This window comes from Carcharodon carcharias, chromosome 12 (genome assembly GCF_017639515.1).
Source record: "Carcharodon carcharias isolate sCarCar2 chromosome 12, sCarCar2.pri, whole genome shotgun sequence".
Classification (NCBI taxonomy): domain Eukaryota; kingdom Metazoa; phylum Chordata; class Chondrichthyes; order Lamniformes; family Lamnidae; genus Carcharodon; species Carcharodon carcharias.
In genome coordinates, this window is record NC_054478.1 from 109,806,897 (window position 1) to 109,830,743 (window position 23,847).

The 23,847-nt window shown below is 41.0% G+C and overlaps 1 protein-coding gene and 2 pseudogenes across 2 annotated transcripts in view; 2 read left to right on the forward strand and 1 right to left on the reverse strand.

Moving 5' to 3' along the window:
* Positions 1 to 2,352: 2,352 nt before the first annotated feature.
* The window catches only part of vps16 (vacuolar protein sorting 16 homolog), a 98,589-nt gene continuing 77,094 nt past the window's right edge, over positions 2,353 to 23,847 (reverse strand). The window contains exons 20-24 of one of the 2 annotated variants that reach the window (XM_041201020.1): positions 19,026 to 19,103; positions 10,147 to 10,316; positions 6,939 to 7,035; positions 6,737 to 6,840; positions 2,353 to 3,334 (exon numbers count right to left, since the gene is read on the reverse strand). In XM_041201020.1, the coding sequence (XP_041056954.1) occupies positions 3,190 to 3,334; positions 6,737 to 6,840; positions 6,939 to 7,035; positions 10,147 to 10,316; positions 19,026 to 19,103 (594 nt within the window). In that variant the 3' untranslated portion in view covers positions 2,353 to 3,189. Of the gene's footprint in view, positions 3,335 to 6,736; positions 6,841 to 6,938; positions 7,036 to 9,733; positions 10,047 to 10,146; positions 10,317 to 19,025; positions 19,104 to 23,847 lie in introns of those variants that run through there. The other variant, XR_005944589.1, reaches the window with a different exon arrangement.
* Positions 19,621 to 19,721, forward strand: LOC121285350 (annotated as a pseudogene).
* On the forward strand, positions 20,112 to 20,891 carry LOC121285048 (annotated as a pseudogene).

Here is a 23,847-nt window from a genome sequence, read left to right on the forward strand (position 1 = left end):
CTTGATAAAGTACCACATAACAGGTGTTATGATCCTTGGCCAGACCCTGGGATGTGGGGGTAAGATCCAGTTAGGGACGACTAACATTTTGTTTACAGTAGAGAAAGCTTGAGGTTCAAGATGCTTACAATGTGAATAAAGCCACAAGATTCCACGGGAATAAGCTTTACTATATAAGTTCAGAAAGATAAAACAATTTACAATATCTATCTTATACTCTAACATTCAGGGTAAGTATGAGGTACATTTGAATTTACAGGCAAATAGTGATTGGACACACCACACTGCACAATAGATGATGTGATCAAAACAGATTCCATGAATTTCTCAATAGCCCACCCAGATGTTTTTCAAATTGTGAGCCAACCAATCTCCATGAAACTGTGTCTTTCTCACAAGTGTTTCCAATCTCCACATTTAGATCTCGCCTTGGAATTCTCTCCAAAAGTTGCTCCCACTCAGACATCTTCAACAATGACCCATCTTGCAGCGTTTCAATCTTGCCTTCCAAGATTCTTTTCTCTTGGATTTCTGAGCACACTCAAGCTTCACCTTCCATGCACAATCGCACATCTCGGTCGTGCCAAGCAGAACATTACTGGTCCAAAGATCCCAACAGCTCACAGCACCTTTGGCTACCTTCTTGGATCTTCACTCCCTGCAGCACTTTCTTGAATTTGGAGCCTATTGCCCTGCTCTGTTCTTATAACTTCACTTAACGGAACCTATTTCCATCCTCCGTCTTCATCCATTACCTGGGACTACCTTTTTGGAGCTCTCCCTGTCCCTGGATTGGGACCTCTCCTTGTCCCCCTCCCATGTCCTGCTCCTTGGGACACACTCACTATGATCATGCTCCCTTCCATGTCATCTGACCTGCCTCTTCACACTGTTTTCCATTTTCCCTTCTGCACACTTGTGCAGAGCTGGTCCCCAGCCTAAAGAATGCAAAACAACCAAACTGTACGTGCATTTCCTGGCAGGCGCATGCATGGAAGGCCCGAGATTCGTCGGGAACTGGAGTTCCGGACCTCCAAAGGTAAGTATAGGTTTCTTAACACAGGCTTATCAGCAAAGTTGAAGCCCATGGAATAAGAAAGATAATGGTGACATGGATACCAAATTAGCTGAGTGACAGGAAACAGAGGAGTGGAGAACGGTTGTTTTTCAGACAGGAGGAAGTTATACACTGGAGTTCCCTATGGGTAGGACCACTACTTTTCTTGATTATATTAATGACCAAGACTTGGGTGAATGGAGCACAATTTCAAAATTTGCAGATGATACAAAACTTGGAAGTATTGTGACCTGTGAGGCAGATAAAGTTTGGCTTCAAGAGAACATAAACAAACTGGTGGAGTGGGTGAACATGTCACAGATGAATTTTAATGCAGAAAAGTGTTAAGGTGTAGATTTTAGTGGGAAGAACGAGGAGAGGCGATATAAACTAAAGGGTACAATTCTAAAGGGGTTGCAGGAACAAAGAGACCTGGGGGCATATGTGTACAAATTGTTGCAGGATAGGTTGAGAAACGGTTTATAAATAGAACCATAAAGTACAAAATTGAGGAATCTTTATAAAGCACTAGATTGGACTCAGCTGGAGTATTGTGTCCAATTCTGGGAACCCGCATTTTAGGAAGGATATGAAGACTTTAGGGAGTGTGCAGAAAAGATTTACCAGAATATTTCCAGGTATGAAGGACTAGTTATGAGGATAGACTGGAGAACCCGGGTTTTTCTCTTTAGAGAAGATTGAAAGGAGATTTGATGGATCACAAGGGGTCCAGACCAAGTAGATAAAGAGGAGCTGTTCATTTTGGTGGAAGGGTCAAGGACCAGGGTACACAGATGTAGTGTGACTGACAGAAGAACCAAAAGAGATACTAGAAAACTTTTATTTTAAACGCAGCAAGTGGTTATGATCTGCAATGCGCTGCCTAAGAGGGTGGTTGAGGCAGATTCAATTGTGGCTTTAAAAAGGGAATTAATAAGCATCTGAAGATTTTTTTTAAAATGCAGAGTTGTGGAGAAAAGGCTGGAAAGTGGGACTAGCTGAATTGCTCTTGCAGAGACTCAGTACAGGCTAAATAGTCTTCTTCTGTGGAGGAACCATTCTATGATTCAATAACATAACCACTGTGCTACAGTTCTAGACAACAATGCATTTCAGTTGTTCACTTGTGCCAACTCACAGGTAATTTTGTACTGTAATCTTGCACCAGATATGAACTGGCTTCAGCTCACTGCTGAACCCAGGCATTCAGTTTCATAAGCTGAAAAAATTGAATTATTATACATTCTTTTAGCTATAAAATCTACAATACAAGAGTTATTTACCAATAAATAAAATGACAGCAAAACAAAGAAATGTTTATTCAAATGGTTCCTTCAAAATTACAGCAAAACACAGGAACATTTATATGATAGATATTTATCACTGCAATACTCCTCTCTTTCTGTAGTTACATATTAACACAAATCAGCATCATTGACGATTAAGCTATTAAGTATAGTGTGACAATTATAAGTTGTGTTTTACAAGCAAAATATCCTTGGTTCAGAGATCTCTAATCAACTGGATTGAGCGAAGGCAGTTAGTTAAAGAAACTATCTTTCCAGGGACTTGTCAAATATACTACCACGTTCTCTCCAAATAGAAGCTTTTCAATTCTGTACTTGCTTCTCCTGATTTTGCAGAAATAAGAAATTATAATGATTTTAAATATAATTTTAATCTATTACTATACCAAAAGTCCACGAAGACATTTGTGTCTTGTCTTAAAGCAGAATAAATACAAACATAATTAACTGTGCTTTTAGTCTCCTTCATTTTTCACTGATTTTCTTTTGGTTAATGGAGTAACTTAGTTTTAAGTCACTTACACATCGGTGCAGTCTCTAATATCAGATTTAAAGGTAATATTTTACCGTACAAGAGAAATCTAAAACATGTGCATAATCAGCATTTCTATGGTGACACAAATGTTAAATTAAAGTATTTCAACTTTTTCATGTTTCAATAATTTGCCATTTTATCATTCATATCCACATGAGTATTTGTATTTCAAACAGAACTGTACATGAGATTAGCAATGAACATATATTCAAGCATTAAAAAAACAGACAACTAACTCATGATCAGTGGGGAACATGGTCAAACACTGAATGTCATCTTTGAAAAGTATCTTATTTCTTTAAAATCTGAGCTTTTGCTCGGTTAATTTTTTCTATAATTAACTGATCAGTGGCTGGTGTACACTTTGAAAGAATAGTGTTCAACTCGCTTTCATTCTTGCGTTCTGTTGCAGTTTCCACAGCTTGTTCTAGGTCTCTGTGTCAAAGATACAAAACAAAGATAAAAGAGATTAGAACGATACCAGGAACACAATTCAGACTGTAACACATAGACCAAAGTCCCATCAGTTTAAAGGATAAACACAAGTGCTAGAAATCTGAAATGCATGGCAGGCCAGTCAATTATTGCAAGAAAAAAAAAGTTAATATTTTCAGCATCTTCAATAGACTTTGGTGAAAGTTATCACTTGTGTCACGACTCACTGGGGATAGTGCGCTGTATTAAGCCCCAATGTTCCCCGAGCTGTGACAAATGTGAAGAGTTTGACCAAACCACCAGATTGCCCCAATTCTACCTAAATGTTTAATTTAGGTTAACAGAATACGAGCACCAGGTTTGTAAACTTAATAAGTAAATAACTGTCTATTGAACAAACTGTCATTAACCAGTGGCAAAAGAAAGAAATATGGACTGCTAATTTCTAACTCCGTAACTTAAACTCTACCCCTTCTTAAATCCCTACACACACACACACACACACACACACACACACAGACACACGACACATAAGACACACAAATCAGAATTTTAAGGGTGGGATAAAACAGTTCAATAGCATCAGTTCTGGAGTACAGGATTCGATGGATTGATTCTGATTGATGTCTTCCAAATTCTTTTCAGTTCTTGTTGATGACACGAGGTGGTCTTCCAGCACATTCGGTATTTAGTTCACCGGTTGAGCGCTTGCCTTTCAATGTCTCTACTTTTCAACCTTTTGGCTCTTGACAGGGGTTTTCAGAGAGAGAGAGAGAGCGCAGAGTATGGAAATATGGGAAGGAAAAACCAGCTAGCTAATATTGTGGAATTACTGGAATCTTCCACACATAGGAGAAACGTTTTAGGTCTTGTTCCTTTCAGGCTAGGAGCAATTCTGCTGCACTGTTTCTCACACAAAACCTGGTCACCTGGTTAGCAGCCAATTAAAACGTTGCCAGGCAGCTCCCTTGGTCCAGAACTCCTTTCCGGCACCAAGCTGTCTTTCATGGCACACACTGTTCCAGGACTGCAACATTGTATATATCTCTCAACCCGTACCAGTGGACATGTCTTTTAACCTGTGGCCATTTTCATTTTAACCCACAGTCCAACAGGAAATAAAAAGACATGTTCTTTACAACAGTCCAACAGAAATAAAATGCTATGTTCCCTACACTTTAAACATATTTTCTGATACAATCCATGATGAAATTTCTGCACTTCTAATCCACAAAACTTGATTTTCTGCTCACATTTTTTTGCGTCAACTTTCTGCCATCAGAAATTCTTATGTCTCTTTTTATAATGGGTTTTGCCTAAAGTAGCTTGCAGGCTACGGAATTAGTCTAACAAACCAGAAGCTGTGATTACAAATCCACTATGGCAGGCTGGGAAACAAATTCAATAGTCTTGATAATTTGTGGGCCAGTATCAGATAAAATGATCACAAAAGTTACTGGGTTCTTGCAAAAACCTAACTGGTTAGCTATTGACCCTCAGGTAAAAAAAAACTGTTATCCTTATTTGGTGTAGCAACAGTGCTAAATTATGTAATTGAGCTTTAATGCTCGCCAGGAAAATAGAGATGAGCAATAAGTCACAGCTTAAATCTTCCGATCAGCAGCAATGCTGCACACTTTGCTGCTGTCCACCATGATTTGCCCAATCCGACTCCACTGCCCATTTCTTCCAGAATCTTGCAGACCTGGGCTGATACCGAAATGGTCAGTGCAGTGTCTCCTGTCTAATTCCAGTGAGCAAAGTAGAGTTAGGGAAAGGAGAGGACACTTTTGTTTTTACAGCAGTAGCTGCTGTATTTGAATAAGTATTTAAAGGTCCAGTCTTTTAATGAATTTGTGTGAGTTAGTGAGTGGGTGAGGTGGGTGGTAGGTAAGTGGTGAGTGGGCAGTCGGGTGGGTGAGTGGGGTAGTTGGGTAGGGGTGGGTGGATAGTCAAGTTGGGGAGATTGTTGGGGGGGGGGGGGCGGGGGTAAACTGATGGTCAGTCGGGGGGTTGTAGTGTGATCGGTGGGGGGGGTGGAAGGTAGTGTCAGTTGTGGAGTTACCCAGGTGTTAAACTAGGTTTTAAATTGTCTAACATTTCCTGGGTAAATATCAAGGTAAGTCGTGCAGATCTAGCACAAGTCTCTGCCCTAAGATCAGGGGTGGAGATGTTTGCGCAGAGCCCCGGGCAGCAGAGAATTGCCTATCGGAAGTTTGAACCTCCCAGGCAATCACCACATATGTCTGCACATCAGGACATTTGCAAGGCTCTGTCACACATCTTCCATTGTACATCCGGTCTCTGATGATCTAGGGACTGGAAGATTTGGGCTACCATTTTGCCAAGGTTGCTCAAATTCATAATAATAAAAAAACTTGGAATTTTCCCCCAAAATTGATCAAGAAGCTTTTTAAGAATAATTTTTAATGTTTTAATTCATATATTGACATTCCTATTGACCAAAAGGATCAAACAAAGTAAACTTTCAGCAAAATAAAATTCACAATAACATAAATTTATCAACTGAATTCATTTTTGTGTCATCTTAAACTTTTATTAGTTTTCATTTGACATCCTCAGCCACTCCCAAGAGTTAAACTTAGACTTGATACTTTAGGGCAGAGCTAAGTAAGATTCTGTATGCTATGAATTGATACTGGTTTCTTCACAAAGCATGTGCGGTGTACCTAATTTCTCAGGATGCATAAGTACTGTTCACTTAACTGTATTGATGGGGTATTTTTCTTTAACTTCTAGCTATGTCTACTGAGTTTTTTTCAAAGTAATTTGGAGAGAGAAATGGCAAATTTCAGAACTTTTAGAATCAGAGCTCCAAGCACAGAAGGACACCATTAGGCACATCATGCTATGTTGGCACTTGAAAGAACTATTGAATCAGGCCCACTCCCCTGTTCTTCCCCCACAGCCCTGCAAAGCTTTTGTTTTCATGTTTATTCATGTTTAATTTACATTAAAATCCTTTCTTTTTAAAAAAGTGTACAAAAGGAAAAATGAAATTGCTTTTTATAAACTTCATAAAGTGCATTAAACTGAAGAATGGGGGAGAAAAACAGATAGAGAGAAATTGAGGGAGAGATAAACAGAGACAGAAAGGAATCGAAATAGAAGTGGGTTCCAGCTGTACACAGAAACCTCAGTCTTAAGAGGGGAAAAAAAGAAATTAAAACATACATCTCCAAACAGGTAGGAATATCTTTAGTGTTCAAATGCATTAATTTTGGGCGATGTACTGAAGCATGTCACAGTTTGGTGTCAGATTAGAAGGGAACTAAGATTATAAGGTTTTGAAAATGACACAAAGCTGTAGCAAAGCAGAGGGTCATGAGAGTTTCATTAAATTATAAGCTTAAAAATTGCAGTAAACTTCTTTTTACTTACCCAACCATTATATATCCTTTCACTTTCTGCTCTGGACTGACCTTTGCTACGTATTTCTTAGCCTCATTCTTGTTACGATGCTTCACACAGATTTCAACAAAAGGCTGGTAAATGGGATAAAAGCAATGTTTTAAGAGAAAATTTTGGTAACAATTAAACATGAAAACACACCATATAGTGTTCAAGATCACAGAACAAGTACCATATATCCTATTGGGGACTTCTTGCTTTTAGAAAATTTCTCAAGTTCCTCCCAGTCTTCTTTCATTGCCAGTGCAGCAATCTTCAGCCACCAAAACCTGAGTATCACACAAAAAGCTGTTACACTTTAAGGTGATTAGGATTTTTACAGTTAGAATATCCGAGATAAAACACTTCTAGTGTGCTCCAACAAAAACAAAGAATGCTGGAAAAACTCAGCAGGTCTGACAGCATCTGTGGAGAGAAAGACAGAGTTAACGTTTCGAGTCCATATGACTTCTTCAGAGCTGAGTTTTTCCAGCATTTTTTGTTTTTGTTTCAGATTTCCAGCATCCGCAGTATTTTGCCTTTACTTTTAGTGTCCTGTTTGTTTTCAGTGTTGTAAGCTACAGTGCCATCTCCTGACTGCAAAACACTCTGCCCTTTCCTGTTTAACAAAATCGACATTCATCACCGCCATGCATGCTGCACTAACAGAGGCAGAGCAATTATTTAAAAATTAATCTCCTGTGTAAATAGCTGGACCAAAAATCGGCATTCCTTAGATTGTGCCCATTCTTAACTTTATTAGTATTATTTCTCAAAACCAGTTAAAAGTACAGAGATAAAAACAAAAAAAACTGCGGATGCTGGAAATCCAAAATAAAAAATAAAAAATATTTTTAAAAATCAACCTTGTCCAGCCCATCTCCCGCGCATCCGCCCTCACGCCTTCTCCTCCCTCCCAGAAACATGATATGGTCCCCCTTGTCCTCACTTATCACCCCACCGGCCTCCGCATTCAAAGGATCATCCTCCACCATTTCTGCCAACTCCAGCATGATGCCACCACCAAACACATCTTCCCTTCACCCCCCCGGCAGCATTCCATAGGGATCGTTCCCTCCGGGACACCCTGGTCCACTCCTCCATCACCCCCTACTCCTCAACCCCCTCCTACGGCACCTCCCCATGCAAACGCAAGATATGCAACACCTGCCCCTTCACTTCCTCTCTCCTCACCGCCCAAGGGCCCAAGCTCTCCTTTCAAGTGAAGCGGCATTTCACTTGCATTTCCTTCAACTTAGTCTACTGCATTCGTTGCTCCCAATGCGGTTTCCTCTACATTGGAGAGACTAAATGCAAACTGGGTGACCGCTTTGCGGTACACCTTCAGTCTGTCCACAAGCATTACCCAGACCTCCCTGTTGCTTGCCATTTTAACACTCCACCCTGCTCTCTTGCCCACATGTATGTCCTTGGCTTGTTGCATTGTTCCCGTGAAGCTCAACGCAAACTGGAGGAACAGCACCTCATCTTCCGACTAGGCACTTTACAGCCTTCCGGACTGAATATTGAGTTCAACAATTTTAGATCTTAAACTCCCTCTTCCATCCCCACTCCCTTTCCGTTTCTTCCCCTTCCTCCTTGTTTTTTCCAATAATTTATATAGATTTTTCTTTTCCCACCTATTTCCATTATTTTTAATGTATTCCACCGATCATTTATCTATATCTTTTATGCCCTTTTAGTCTTATTTCACCCCACCTCCAGTACAGCTACCTTGCTTGTCCTGCTATCCATTCTTAATTAGCACATTCTTTTAGATAATATCACCACCTTCAACACCTCTTTGTTCTTTTGTCTGTGACATCTTTTGGTTATCTCCTTCTATCACTGCTTGCTTATCCCAACAACCACCTCCCCCCGCCCTCCCAAACCAGCTTATATTTCACCCCTCTCCTATTTTTACTTAGTTCTGTTGAAGGGTCATGAGGACTTGAAACGTCAACTGTACTCTTCTCCACCGATGCTGCCAGACCTGCTGAGTTTTTCCAGGTATTTTTTATTTTTTGTTTCAGTTAAAAGTACAAACTGTTTTTCCTATTTCTGGCATTGATAAAACATACACTACATTTTACCCTCAAAGTTTTTTGCTATGGTGTTTCCTGAATTATCAAATATCTGTAACATAGTGCAACAGTAGTGAAGGACACAGGTCTGATTCTTGCTGCTTTCTACACTCCAGAGTTTCAGATTTTAACTGTACTGCTTTGAGAATGCACCAGGTAGAAGTCAGGTTTCTCTTCACAAGGTAAGGGGTAATCATTAAAAAATCTGCATTGGTGTGTGCCTTCTAGGTTGCAGTTATCACAGCTCTGATTTCTAATAACCACCATTATGGTGGATACTTGAACTCCCCCTGCAGTGCTGAGTATAGCCACCTCCCAATTCTCATTTTAGACATGAGTTCCGACAAAAGAACATCGATGCTAAATATTAATGGCCCAGACTTTGCAGTTTTAATGAAAGCAAAACTATCAGCATTTTCATCATTAAAATTATGAAACTGACAGAAATTTCATACACAGTTAAACTCAGAAATCCAGAAGTTGTTTTCAGTGATTCCCTGCTCCACTACAGTTTAAATTGTTCCCTGCAATAGAAATCTTTAGAAATCACTTGAATTGACATTAACTTCATTTTTTACACTTTAATCTTGCTGTAAAAACCTATAAAAAAGTTACGCCTTGTTGAATGAAGTCTAAAAGGGTTTTTAAACTGTGTACTAAGTCATAATTACTTATGAACAATCTCTCTGGCCCAGAAAAACTAATTTTACATTTATAGAATGTCAAATTTCTCCATTATGAAAAAAACCCATAGACTTTTAAAACAATAATTAGTTATTGTTTATGATATTTGCCTGTCCCAATCTTTATTTTATTTTCTGCAAAATTATTAAGAATGAAAGATAATCAGGATTCTTCCTAGTTTGTGGTCTGTGAGAAGTCTTCAATGTGGTTGGCTGCTTACCCTGCTTGATGACTGTTGCAGGACTCCAGAGACCCACTATCATTGGTACTAGAATCAAATTAATGCCAGGAAAGACAAAATCCATGTCACAGAAGTCATTAATGATGAGCATCTTTCTTTGGGGTTAGGGGCGAGCACTGTCATTTCACCACTGACCACAAAATCTGGGCCTTTAACTCTGTTTCTTGCTCCACAGAGGCTGCCCAGAATATTTCCAGCATTTTATGTTTTTATTTCAGATTTCCAGCATCCCACAATATTTATCATTTGGCACTGTGAGCCTGATTCCTGGTTATACTTTAGCCTGTTTTTCCTTAAAGTTACAAAAAAGGATTGATTTAGTTACTACATAAATTGCTACAGAGATCTTAATTAATTATTTCAATGGGAACACTCAAAGGCTCTGATCATACCTTTTGTCAGGAATTTTGAAGTCTTTGTAAAGCTGTTCAGCTTGTTTGTGCTTGCTTTCCAATAACAATGTGTAAACAGTTTCATGTAAGGATAAATCTAGATACGTTTCTCCAGATTCTTTCTGCAAGCGAAACTGATATCGCACCAATTTTATCTGTTCTTCTGTGATCTAAATTTGATAGAGAAGACAGTTTAAATACACAACAGGGCTATTATTTTTAATTGTCTCACAATAAGGAGGTTTCCTCTGCATATTAATCCTGCAAAAGCTTTTATCTTTCCTAAGCCCATGCCTACTCTTCTGAAGGCTCTAACATCAGTTCGGATATTGGTATGTGCAAACCTCAGGTTTCTCCTCCAAGTAGTCATTTTTCATGCATAAGCATAGGCAGTTCAACTACAGAGGGCATCACACACAACCAAAACACACGCATACACTCTCAGAGGCACGCACACTCTCAGACCCACACACACTCTCTAGTGCAGGTCACCGATTAGCAATCCACAGTATGTTTTTCTCCTAACTTTTCTCCCTGGTCTGAAAGCATCAAAGCCAATTGCAACTCCCCAACCAGTTCCAAATGAAGTCAATAGAAAAACAAAAATCAAACGACTATCTGGTCATATTACACTGCAGTTTATGGGACCTGGTGTACAAATTGGCTGCCACATTTTCCACATTATAACAAAGATTATACTTCAAAAGTATTTCTTTGGTTGTAAAGGGCTTTTGGACATTCTGAAGTTCTGAAAGGGACTACACCAACACTAAGCCTTTTTTCCTCCCATACTACCATACCATAGTATGGTATAACCAGAAAGCCATACCAGTAGATAAGTAGGGGGAGGAAAGGTAAGAGAATGAAAGGAAGGAGCTTAATCTCCTAAAATTGTGTTACTGTATTACTCAACATGTGAAACTTCAAGGAGTGTATTAGAACTTAGGAATTGTGCACAACATATAGTAAAATTTAGGATAGATTATGAAGTACTTTTCGTTAAGTAGTAGCTTTTCAACTATGATATCTTGATACACTGCACATTGCTTTTGAGGTTAAACATAAGCAATTAGCCTGCTTCCCTTGTTGTTCAGGTCATGGTCATATCAAGCAATTAGAAAAGCAAATTGCATGTTAGTCTTTACTGCAAAGCAATTGGAGTACAAGAGTGAAGAAGTCTTACTGCAATTGTATAGGATCTTGGTGAGACCACTCAGTTTTGGTCTCTTTACCTAAGGAAGGATATAACTTCTCTTAGAGGGAGTGCAGCAAAGGTTCACGAGACTGATGTATGGAATGAGGGGATTCTCTTATGAGGAAACATTGAATTGATTAGCCTATATATGCTAGAGTTTAGAAGAATGAGTGTGATTTCATTGAAACATAACATTTTTAAGGGGCTTGACAGGGTAGATGCTGGGAGGATGTTTTCCCAATGAGGGAAGCTAGAACTAGGAGTCACAGTCTCGGAATAAAGCACCGGTCATTTAGGACTAAGATGAGGTCAGATGTCTTCATGCAGAGTTATGAATGTTTGGAAATTTCCAGCTCAGAGAGCTGTAGATGCTCAGTTGTTAAGTATATTTAAGACAGCGATGAGCAAGTTTGTGGATATTCAGAGAACCAAGGGATATAGGGATAGTGGGGGAAGGTATAGATGAGGTATCAGCTGCAATCTTATTGAATGGCAAAGCAGGTTCGAGTGGCTGAATACTGCTGCTCTTCTTTCTTGCGTTCTTTTGGCCAATTGGGTGATTTTCTTGCGGCGGGGGAGGCACATTTTTGTATGTTGCGCAGTGTGTTCATGTACAGATTAAGAAACTAATCACTGCATCAAAGAAATTGAAGCCAACGCTTCCAATTGGCAGCTTCTGAAGAATCTTCAATAAATGCCAGATTTCTGTAATTATACTTAAAATATACTATTTTGTAGACTCTTCAAATTTATCAGCCAGTGTCTTTCTGGTCAAAAGCAAAATAATGCAGATGCAGGAAAAACAGAAAATTGGGGAAAAACTGAGCAGGCCAGGCAGCAAACTGTGGAAAGAAAAACAGTTAACATTTCAGGTTGATGACCTTACACCATAACTGAAAAAGTTTAAGAGATGAAACAGGTTTTAAGTACAGAGGCAGGGAAAGCACAAGGATGCAGATGGGGAGAACTAAAGGGATAGGGCGGAATGCAGGAGAGATAAAATGACAAAAGTGATGATGGTGTAATGCAAAAGGAGACGGTAATGGGACAAGGAACAAAAAGATGGGTCTAGAGCAGGTGTAAATGGGATTAGAACCATTACCAATAGCCTTCATCCAAAAAAAAGCAGCAGAGATTACAGCCTGAAATTGTGAATTCAATTCTGAGTCTGGAAGAATGTAAAGCACCAAAATCGAAAAATGAGGAGCTCTTTCCCAAGTGAGTTTCATTGGAAGGATGCAGGCGCCCAAGAACAGAGAGGTCAGTGGGAGTATGGAGAGAATTGAAACAACAGATGACCTGAAGCTCAGGGTCAAGCATGCAAGCTGAATGGAGGCGCTCCGCAAAACAGTCACCCAATCTGCGTCTGGTCTCCCCAATGTAGAGCAGAATATATTGTGCACAGTGAATACAGTATACATAACTCATTATTTTACCTAGAAGGAGTGTTTGGGAACTTGGAAGGTGGGAAGGGAAGAGATAAAAGGGCAGGTGTTGGATCTGTGCTTGCCTTGGAAGTTGCCATGGGAAGGGAAGAGGATAGTGGACTGATTAAGAAGCGGACTAAAGGTTTGAGGTGGGAGCGGTTCCTTCAGAATATGGAAAGGGGAGGGGAAGGAAATGTGTTTGGTGGTGATGTCATGCTGGAGGCGGCAGATATAGCAGAGAATGATCCATTGAATGTAGAGGCTGGTTGGGTGGAAGGCAAGGACAAGAGGAATCCTATCATGGTTCTGGGAGGGACGGGAGATGTGAAAGTGAGAGAAATGGACTAGAAATTATAGATGCTCCTGTCAACCACTGTGGAGGGTAAGGGTGGGGGGCAGAACCCTTGGGAGAGGAAAAAGGAAGATCTATGGGAAGCACTGGTGTGGTATCATCTGAACAGATGTGAGGGAGAAGGAATAACTGGGAGAGTGAGAGTCCTTACAGGAAGTGGGATGCAAAAGAAATGTAGGCAAGATAGCTGTTAGAGTCAGTGGACTTCTAGTGGATATTGGTCAATGATCTATCAGGTGTCAAGGACTGCAAGTTACAGCAAGCTCTTGGAAATCAATGTAACTGCAGATCCTCTTGCCCTTCACTTTAGTCTGACTCCATTCTTAGCTCCAATCTCACCTCTTGCTGTATTTTCAATATCCCCCTGATCTTCCTCTCTCTGACTACAAACGTCAGCCCTTAGCAAAGGTCTCAGCTTCATTCCCTTATGTCCTTCACATCAATGAATTTCGAGCTTGGCACAATGCTAAACTCTTCTTCCAAGGCCTTCACCTCCATGCCCACCTATTTGGCCAGGAGTCTTTCCCCATACACATTGGAACCCTTCTCCCATCTTCAGAATTCTCATTCCACCTGGACCCTTCTACTGGCCTTTTACCCTCTCTAGATCCTTTTGTTGAGAACTGCCAGTGTGACAACAAGCACTTCTGTTTCTATGCTCCACTCACTCCCTGCAACCTATCTCCTTCTGAACTACCAGCACTCCATTCTCTCATGTAAAACCCTAACACTGTCATCAAACTTGCTGACAAGGGTGCTGCTGTTGTTTGGTGAACCGATCTCTACCAAGCAGAGGCTGAATACCATCTTTCCAGCACTTCCTCCTATCTCCCTTAGACAATGATCCATTGTGAATATCAAGCCACTGTTTCCAAGACTGTCACTGATCTCATCTCTTCTAGAGATCTTCCCTCTACAGCCTCCAACCTCATTGTCCAATCCCATACAGCCCACTTCTACCTTTTTCTCAAGATCCACAAACAGGATTGCCCTGATGGACCCATCATTTCAGCCTGTTCAGGCCCCACAGAACTGATGGAAGAAATCCAGTTAATTTTTCTTCTACCTTATTCAGTCTCTTCCCACCTACAACCACAACTCTTTCATTGTCCTCTGCAGCTTTAACAGTTTCCTGTTTCCTAGTCCAAATATAGTCTTCTTTTCATCATGGATGTCCAATCCCTTGACAACTTCAATCCCCGTCAGAACAGCCTGAGAACTCATGTTTTTTTCCCTTGAATGGAGGCCCAGCAAGCCCCCATCCAAAGCCTTTTTCCCCCGCCTAAATGAACTTGTTCTCACATTGATGATCTTCCCCTTGAATCCATTCAATTCCTCCAATTAAAAAATGGGAACCCATATCGGCCCTAGCAATGTCTACCTTTTCATGGGATACATGGAACATTCTTTGTTCCAGTGCCACTCAGGTCACCTCCTTCACCCCTTCTTCCGGTACATTGATGATGGCATCAGCATAGTCATTTTCCGGCTCTTCCCGTCCTCAAGCTGAAGGATTCCTTGACTACATTTCCTCCCACTCCATTTCCTGGAATGCCTCTATTCCATTCTTAGTTTCTCCGTGTCTGTCGCAACCATTCTCTGAATGCCACCTTCCATACCAGTGTTCCCAGTGTCTTCCCTTTTCCTCATCCAAGAACACTCCCCATTTCTTGTCAGATCCCTCAACTGTATATGTTCCACTTCCTCCACATTTTAACTTACACCTTCCCTTCCTCCAAAGACTACAATAGGATGCCCCTGATCCTCGCCTTCCACCCCTCCATTCAATAATCATCCTTCACCATTTCTACTATCTTCAGCCTGATGCAATCATCAAATGCGCCTTTTCCTCCTCTCCAATTTCAGCATTCCAAAGAGATCCTTCCTTCTACAAACATCTGGTCTACTCGTCAATCACCTGTGACATCCCCTTCTCTTCCCATGGTGCAAGTGAATGAGATACAAAACTTACCCTTTTATCGCCTCCCTTCCCACCTTTCCAAGGTCCCAAACACTCCTTCCAGAGAAACAGTGTACTTGTACTTCTTTCAATTTAATGTACTGTATTTGCTGCTCATGATGTCACCTCCTCTACATTGGGGAGACCAAATGCAGATTGGGCAATCATTTTATGGAATGCCCCCAATTAGTCCATAAGCGTAACCTTGAAATTCCTGTTGCCTTCTATTTTAATTCTCTGTGGCTCTCCCAGTCTTGACCTCTCTGTCCTTGGCCTCCTATACTGTTGTAAAGAAACCTGATATAAGCTTGAGAAACAGCATCTCATCTCGTTTAGGCACTTTCCAGCCTTCTTGATTCAACACTGAATTCACCAATTTCTGACTATAACTACTGCCTCTATTTTGTCAGATAGCAGCTGTTGGTGAATCTGTTTTTCTTATTTACACCTCCTATAGACCCTTATTTTATTTTCCTACTTTTCCCATTTCCTTTCATCTTGCAGCATCATCCCATTTGTTTATTTCTATTCTTTCAGATGATATGAGCATCGCTAGCAAGGCCAGTATTTGTTGCCCATCCCTAACTGCTCGAGAAGATAGTGGCGAGCCACCTTCTTGAACTGCTGCAGTTGGCCCGGTGCAAGTACACACACAGTGCTGTTATGAAGGGAGTTCCAGGATTTTAATCCAGCAACAGTGAAGGAATGGCGATATAGATCCAAGTCAGGATAGTTTGTGACTTGGAGGGGAACTTGCAGGTGGTGGTATTTCCATGCATCTGCTGCCCTGGTCCTTCTAGGTGGTAGAGGCCACGGGTTTGGAAGGTGCTGCCAAAGAAGCCTTGGTGAATTGCTGCAGTGCATTTTCCATATGGTACACACTGCTATCACTGTGTGTCGATGGTAGTGGGAGTGAATGTTTAAGGTGGTGGATAGGGTGCCAGTCAAGCTGGCTGCTTCGTCCTGGATATTGTCAAGCTTCTCGAGTGTGACTGAGGCTGCATTCCTCATCATACCCCTGACTGTGCCTTGTAGATGACTTTGAGGAGTCAAGAGGTGAAAGACTTACCTCAGCACTTCCAACCTCAGACCTGTTCTTGTAGCCACAGTATTTATATGGCTGGTCCAGTTCTGTTTCTGGTCAATGGTAACCTCCAGGATGTTGGTATTGGGGGATTCAGCAATGGTAATGCCACTGAATGTCAGAGGGAGAGGGTTAGATTCTCGCTTGTTGGAGATGGTTGTTACCTGTCACTTAAGTGGCAAACAAATTTGTGTCATCTATCAGCCCAAGCCTGAAGGTTGTCCAAGTTTTGATGCATTTGAAAATGGACTGTTTCAGTATCTGAGGAGTTGCGAATGGTACTGAACATTGTGTAATCGTCAGTCAGTGAACATCCCCAATTCTGACATTATAATGGAGGGAAGGTCATTGATGAAGTAGCTGAAGATGGTTAGGCCTAGGACGCTACCCTGAGGAACTCCTGCATCAATGTCCTGTGAGTGAGGTATTGGTCTCCAACAACCACAACCATCTTACTTGGTGCTAGGTATGACTCCAATCAGTGGAGACATCCCCCCACCTCCGATTCCCATTGATTTGAATTTTGCCAAGGACCCTTGATGTCACACTCAGTCAAATGTTGCCTTGATGTCAAAGGCAGTCACTCTTACCTCACCTCTTGTGTTCAGCTCTTTAGTCCATGCTCGAACCAAGGCTGTAATAAGGTCAGGAACCTAACAGCCCTGATGGAACCTAAACTGAGCATCAGTGAGCAGGTTATTGCTGTGTAAGTGCTCTTGGAAGGTATTACCGACAGTGCTTTCATCATTTTGCTGATGGTCGAGAGTAGGCTGAGTAGGCAACTGGCTGGGTTGGATTTGTCCTGCTTTTTCTGGACAGGACACACTTAGGCAATTTTCCACATTGTCGGGTGGATGTCAGTGTTACAGCTGTACTGGAACTACTTGGCCAGGGAAGTGGTTAGTTCTGCAGCACGAGTCTTCAGTAGTATTGCAGGATGTTGTCAGGGCCCATAGCCTTCACAGTACCCAGTGCCTTTAGCCGTTTCTTCATATCACGTGGAGTGACTCGAATTAGCTGACATCCGTGATGCTGGGGACCTCAGGAGGAGGAGGAGGAGGAGGAGGAGATGGTTGCAAATGCTTCAGCCTTGTCTTTTGCACTGATATGCTGGGCTCCCCCATCGTTGAGGATGGGGATATTTTTGGAGTTTCCTCCTCTGGTTAGTTGCTTAATTGCCAATCACCATTCATGACTGGATGTGGCAGGACTGTAGAGCTTTGATATGATCCATTGGTTGTGGGATTGCTTAGCTCTGTCTATCATATGCTGCTTCCGCTGTTTGGCAAGCCAGTAGTGTTATATGTTATAGCTTCACCAGGTTGATGCCTCATTTTTAGCTCCTGGCATAACCTCCTGCATTCTTCATTGAACCAGGCTTGATATTAATGGTAGAGTGAGGGATATGCCTGGCCATAGGTTACAGACTGTGATTGAATACAATGCTGTTGCTGCTGATGGCCCACAGCGCCTCATGGATGCCAAGTTTTGAGTTGCTACATCTGTTCCAAAATGATCCCATTCAATAAGGTGGTAGTACCACACAACACGATGCAGGGCATCATTTAATCTCTTCTGCTTTTTGCCTTTCACCCTATCAGAGATGTTTCCTTTTTTTTTAAATCACCCCTCCTTTCCCCATCTCTGTATCTGCTTAAAAACCTGCTACAACAACCTGAATCATTAATTTTGTTTTTTGCTGCAAAGATGCTGCCTGATCTGTTGAATTTTTCCAGTATTTTCTGTTTTTAGTTTTCATAGTCAATCCCTACACATACTGTTTTTTTTTCCTAAACTTGAAACAGCCATAAAGAACCACTCTGACTCTATTAGGGTAGAGTAGATTTCGAAAGCAATAGCTCACCCTTTACAACATCCTCCATTACATGGCAGATTTCCATTTCTACAACAACAACTTGCATTTACATAGCACCTTCGATGTAACAAAACGCTTCTTGGAGCGTCGTTGATGCATAATCAGGCAAAAATGGACAATAAGACAAAGAAGAGGTTTATGGTCAGCTTGTAAAGGAGGAGGGAGATGGAGAGATTCAGGGAGGGAATTCCTAAGTTTAGGACTTAGAAGTACAGACACTAGGTCGAGGGGGTGCAAAAGAAATCAGAGTCAGAAAGCGAGTTCATGGGGAGAATCGTATATTTGGAGATGGTTACAGAGATAGGGAGGAGCAAGGTCATGAAGTGATTTAAAAATAAGAATTAGAATTTTAAATTTAAGGCGTTGCGGGACCGGAAGGCATTATAAGGACAGGGAAGATATTTAACCATAAAATTAACTGCTATTGTGTTGGTGTAATAATTCAGAGTGCCGAAGCAATGGCTTGCCCATAACAAACTCCGGACTTAAGCTGGGTTGTCTGGTGCTATATTTTTGTAGTCTGGGGAGAAAAAAAGGGAAGAAAACAGGAATAGGCAACTTATCCAAGCCCTGTGGCTAACTGAAAACTAAATATCCCTCACACCCCTAAAAGGAATTAAAAACGTATGATTTGTAAAAACTGTGCATAAAACTCCAGGGGATCCACAGCACAGAATGCAGTGCAGGTTTGGGTTTGAATCCCATTGTCACCACTGCAACGGTGTTGACATTTTACAGTTGGGCAAAGCCTGGAAAATTGCCACAGCACTGAATACAGTAGCCAAAATTCGTGAACAGCACCAAAATGCAAGTAAAAAAAAAAAGAAAAAAAAATCCTCCTCCATATAGCCTGTAAACATTATACAACAGAAACTTTATTGAAGATTTTCAACGGTGTAATTTTTATTGGAACTTTTCGAACCACACACCAGCACAGTAAAAATATACTGAGGTACTTGTATTTGTTTACAATTTCCATACTTACCTTGGCAGCAAATTCATTCTTAGCTTTATTATATTCGTCCACAGCACTCTGCAAAGCAGCTACTCGGCCCTCGATTGTCTGATAAACACAAAAAGACAATTTAAAAACTGAAACAGGGATTGCAATTTAAAACCAGAAAAAAATAACCGATGGCAAGAAAAGGGGTCAATTCGAAATCTAGAAAATTCATAGGTAGAAGCATATATCACGTTTGCAGTGGATTACAAAACATTTACATCTGTCGCATTCACACTTATCACATGATCAGCAATTTGATGCAGTGACTTGTAAAATTTTGCAGAGAGCTCAGATGACTCTGTAAATGCTAATTTCTGAGCAATAGATACGTTTTACACAAGGCTGCTGCCGCAACAAGTTCACGGTAAGCACACTTTATCAGCTGTTATCAATTACACCTTTGGAGAAATGAGCTTTGGCAGCACATATACTAAAATTGGAACGATACAGAGAAGATTTCACATTTTGGTTTAAAGTTGTAAGTTTCCTTTAAACTTTGTTCTTGGTTTTACAGCTGACCTGAATTAGGGGCTGTGCCTGATTTATCCTAATTTTGTTAATTTAGTTTAATTGTTTTAACTCAACAAGAGTTATACCAAAATTGGAATGATACAGAGAAGATTAGCATGGTCCCCGCGCAAGGATGACATGCAAATTCGTGAAGCATTCCATATAGACTGCCAGCTGTGAGCAGAGCGCAAGCGGCAACGGGAAAAGCTGGGAGTAAACCGGGAACAACCAGGTTGAACCGGCACCAGGAGTAAACCGGGAACAACCCGGGTGAACCGGCACGGGGAGTAAACCGGGAGAGAGACCAGTACCGGGAAATACTGGGAATAATTGGGACAGAGGCTGGGAATCTCACCCTCACCATGGAAACGGTCAGCCCCGGGACACAGATTTGAATGGAAACTTGAATCTTGTACCATGCGACTCCATGGAATGTACAGAGAGTTTTTGCAACTGAGGAGGAATTTTCAAAAATAGTCAAACTTCTCGATCTGAAGTTATTCCATTGGAGAGTTTACCAGGTGCTGTGATGTAATCCGTAGTTAAGTTAGGCGTGGCATGTATCAAACCACCTACCACACGACACGTGACTACCTAGTAACTTCATATTTCATTGAATGTTGGACTTGCGGGGAAGGTACGTTAAGTTGATGAATAAGATGTAGTAAATCAGGTTTTCCCATAGTTTGATCATTTTGAGCATGAGTTGCTTTGTACAAGAGAATATGACTAAAATTTCAGTGTGAATACATAAGCTTGTATAAACTCAATGTAAATGAAATTGTTATACTGTTACTGGTGTCTTCGAGGTTGGAAGATTGATTTAGGATTTCATAGTTGTCGGCATTAAGCAATAAAGGTTAAAATATGAAACACTTGTCCAAACATTAAAGTAGGATAATGTGTACTGCAGGGAGGCCTAATTATATATCAGTATTGATTTTATCCTTACTGATTTTTGATGGCACTGGATGAACAAAGCTGCTGTTTTTTATTTCACAGTAAGATAGACGACTGAAATGACAGCAGAAATGGAAATAAATATGTGTTTATTGTGTTATTAAAAAAAAATATCAGTATGCTCTGGCTGCAGATCCTCATTTACAACAATTCATCAAGGTGGAGAGTCAGAAACAGAAATTACAACAGCTGATTCTTGGCCTCACTGAGCTCTGCTGGGATAAGTGTATGAATTAACCAGGTCCCTGGTTTGACAGCAGGACAGAAACCCGCTTTGTGAACTGTGTAGAATGTTTCATTGACAACAGCCAGTTCATCCTCAATCAACTGGAACAGATGCAGAAAAGTAAGAAGTCACCAGAGAGCCTGAGCGACTGAGCAGACAGGAGAGTACTGTGGATCGGCAATACAGAGGATTTGCCTTAACATATGGCACAGTGCAGGGTGGGATGTACAGCACTGCCTACAGTTGGGGCATAGCTCCGCAGGACCTGCTATGCTGGGGCTGCTCTTAAAAGGACCTTAACTCAGGCTAACATGTCTTTGATAGGTTTCTGTATGATCGTCATCCATCCAGAAATGAAGCACGATGGCATTTTAAAAAAAATATCAGTATGTACACAAGTACTGGGGCAAAATCAAAACATTCTGAACGCTCTTTTATACAACTTTAGGTTGGTGAGATAAATGTAAACTAAAAAGGTGTGTTCAGCAATCCCTTTCCTCTGTGTCAGAGGAGTGACTGAATTTGAAATTGATCAGCTTCATTTTTTCAATGAGTTTGCTATCCTTCGTGTCCTTAAACTAACAACTTTTTTTCAACTGTTGTTTGCCAAACAACTTCCTGTCGTGCATCTCTAATTTCAAATTATGTCACAATCTTTGCTCTTCAGATTTTAAAGTTTACATTACAAATTAGTATATGGCTACTGACTAAATGCATATTGGTCATGGCACTAAAACAATCATTGCCTTAAAGCAATTTAGCATTGAAATACAGAGATATTTCAATAAGACCCAGGAGAAATCCAGCCCACTTTGATTCAATACTTAATTTTTTTTTTGAAGTGTGAACAAAAACTCTATCCAGCCTGTCAAGCACAATGTTTTGATCTGTATCAAACATGCAGCTGCTCTTCCAGCAGCTTTTTAGACATGTAAAACAAATTCACAAACCTTGCTAGGGTCTTTTCAATGGGAACCCATTAGGCTGCATGTAGCTCTGTCTCAAGCTTTAATCCTAACCTGCCTGAGAAATCCAGAGCATCATAGGTCCTGATTATGGAGAAAAGCAAGGAGCCCTAGCAAAATTGAAGTCAACGAGAATCAGGAGGAAAATTCTCCATTGGTTGGAGTCATACTTAGCACTCAAAGATGGTTGTTGGAGGCCAATCATCTTGGCTCCAGGACATTGCTGCTGGAGTTCCTCAGGGTTGTATTCTAGCCTCAAACAATTTTGGCTGCTTCATCAATGACATTCCTTCCAACATAAGGTCAGAAGTGGTGATGTCAGTTGATGATTGTACAATGGTTAGTACCATCCACAACTCCTCAGATAATGAAGGAGCCCATGCCTGCATGCAGTAGACCTGGACAACATTCAGGCTTGCACTTATAAGTGGCATGCAACTGCCAGGCAATGACCATCTCAAACCAAAAAGAATCTAACCAGCTTTCCTTGACATTCAATGGCAATACCTTCACTGAATCTTTCACCATTAACTTTCCAGAATCTGAACTGGGCCAGTCATACAAATACTGCGACCACAGTATTTCTGGTAAAGAGTCGTACGTGTTCCAGCTATTTTTGTTTTTGTTTCTGTGACCATAAGAATGGGTCAGAAGCTGGACATTCTGTGGCATGTAATTCATCTCCTGACTCCCTAAAGCTTGTCCACCATCTACAAAGCACAAGTTAGGAGTGTGATGGAATACTTTCTACTTGCCTGAAGTAGTGCAGCTCCAATAACACTCAAGAAGCTCCACATCATCCAGGACAAAGCAGTCTGCTTAATCGATACCCCATCCACCACCTTAAACATTCACTTCCTTCACCACCAACTCATAGTGGCAGCAGTGAGTACCATCTACAAGTTGCACTACAACAACTCACCAAACCTCCTTCAATAGTACCTTCCAAACCTGCGAACTCTACCACCTAAGACATAGGGAGGAGACCACCACCTCAAGTATCCCTCCAAGCCTGACTTGGAACTATATTGCTGTTCTTCATTGTTGCTGGGTCAAAAACCTGAATTCACTTCCTAACTTCGTGTGCCTCCACCACATGGACTGCAGCAGTTCAAGAAGGCATCTGAACACCATCTTCCTAAGGGCATTAAGGGATGAACAACAAATGTTGACCTTGCCAGCAATACATTCCATGAAAGAATAAAAAAAGCAGCGCTGCTGAAAGCAAGAGCAACATGTGCACTCCCGCTGAGAAAGTCAGTAGCCCAATGAAAGATCAGCTGTTCTTTCTGAAGACTTTTCTGTGATGAGTCTTTTTCAATATTCTCTTCACCTACCTGATTATTTACTGGGTGTTGGAGCAAAAGGAGGGGTAGCTCACTCTGGAGCAGCTGACTAACCCAGGCATGCAAAAGCCACAGTATGCAGTCAGCCCTGTCCTTTTTCGGCAACCACCAACCAATAGACTCTTTGATTTTTGTTCCAGTATAATAAGTTGGAGTTCCATAATGTCTTTTTTAGAGAAAAATATCCCAAAGTGCTTCAGGGATGATCAGGCAAGAAAGTGCATGCCGAATCAATAGAATTCCCTCCCACTATGTCCTAGACAGTGACCAGCCTAACCATCAGAACCCTAATGCTTTTACTCAGTGCCCACATTTCTGCTTACTAATGCTTCTAACTTGGCCATGTCTGAGTCCTGCTGATACTGCTTCTCAATGCCTACAGTTGTCAAGGCAGAGAGAGAGAGAGAGATAAGATAGAAGAATAAGAAAAGGAGAGAGAAGAGAAGGGGAACCAATAGAAATGAATGTAGAAAGTGACACAAAGAAGTGATGGAGGGAAAGAGGTAAACTGAGGAGTGGAGAGACTTGGTGGGAGCAGAAAGGACATAAGTTGTGCAGTCTACTGATAATTCAAATTTTTGCACTATAAATGCAATTATTGAATAATTTAAATTTATTAGTTCTGAATAAAGAGTGGCCTATACTGTAAATTGGATACAGACTATTAACCAATTGCACAGCAAGAATCCGGCCTGTTCAGGTTGGACATTCCTGATCTAGTGAATGTGGCCTCGATTTCTACAGCTTTAGTGCAACCTTGGCACAGCCATCACTCTATGCGCATGATGCTGCATTAG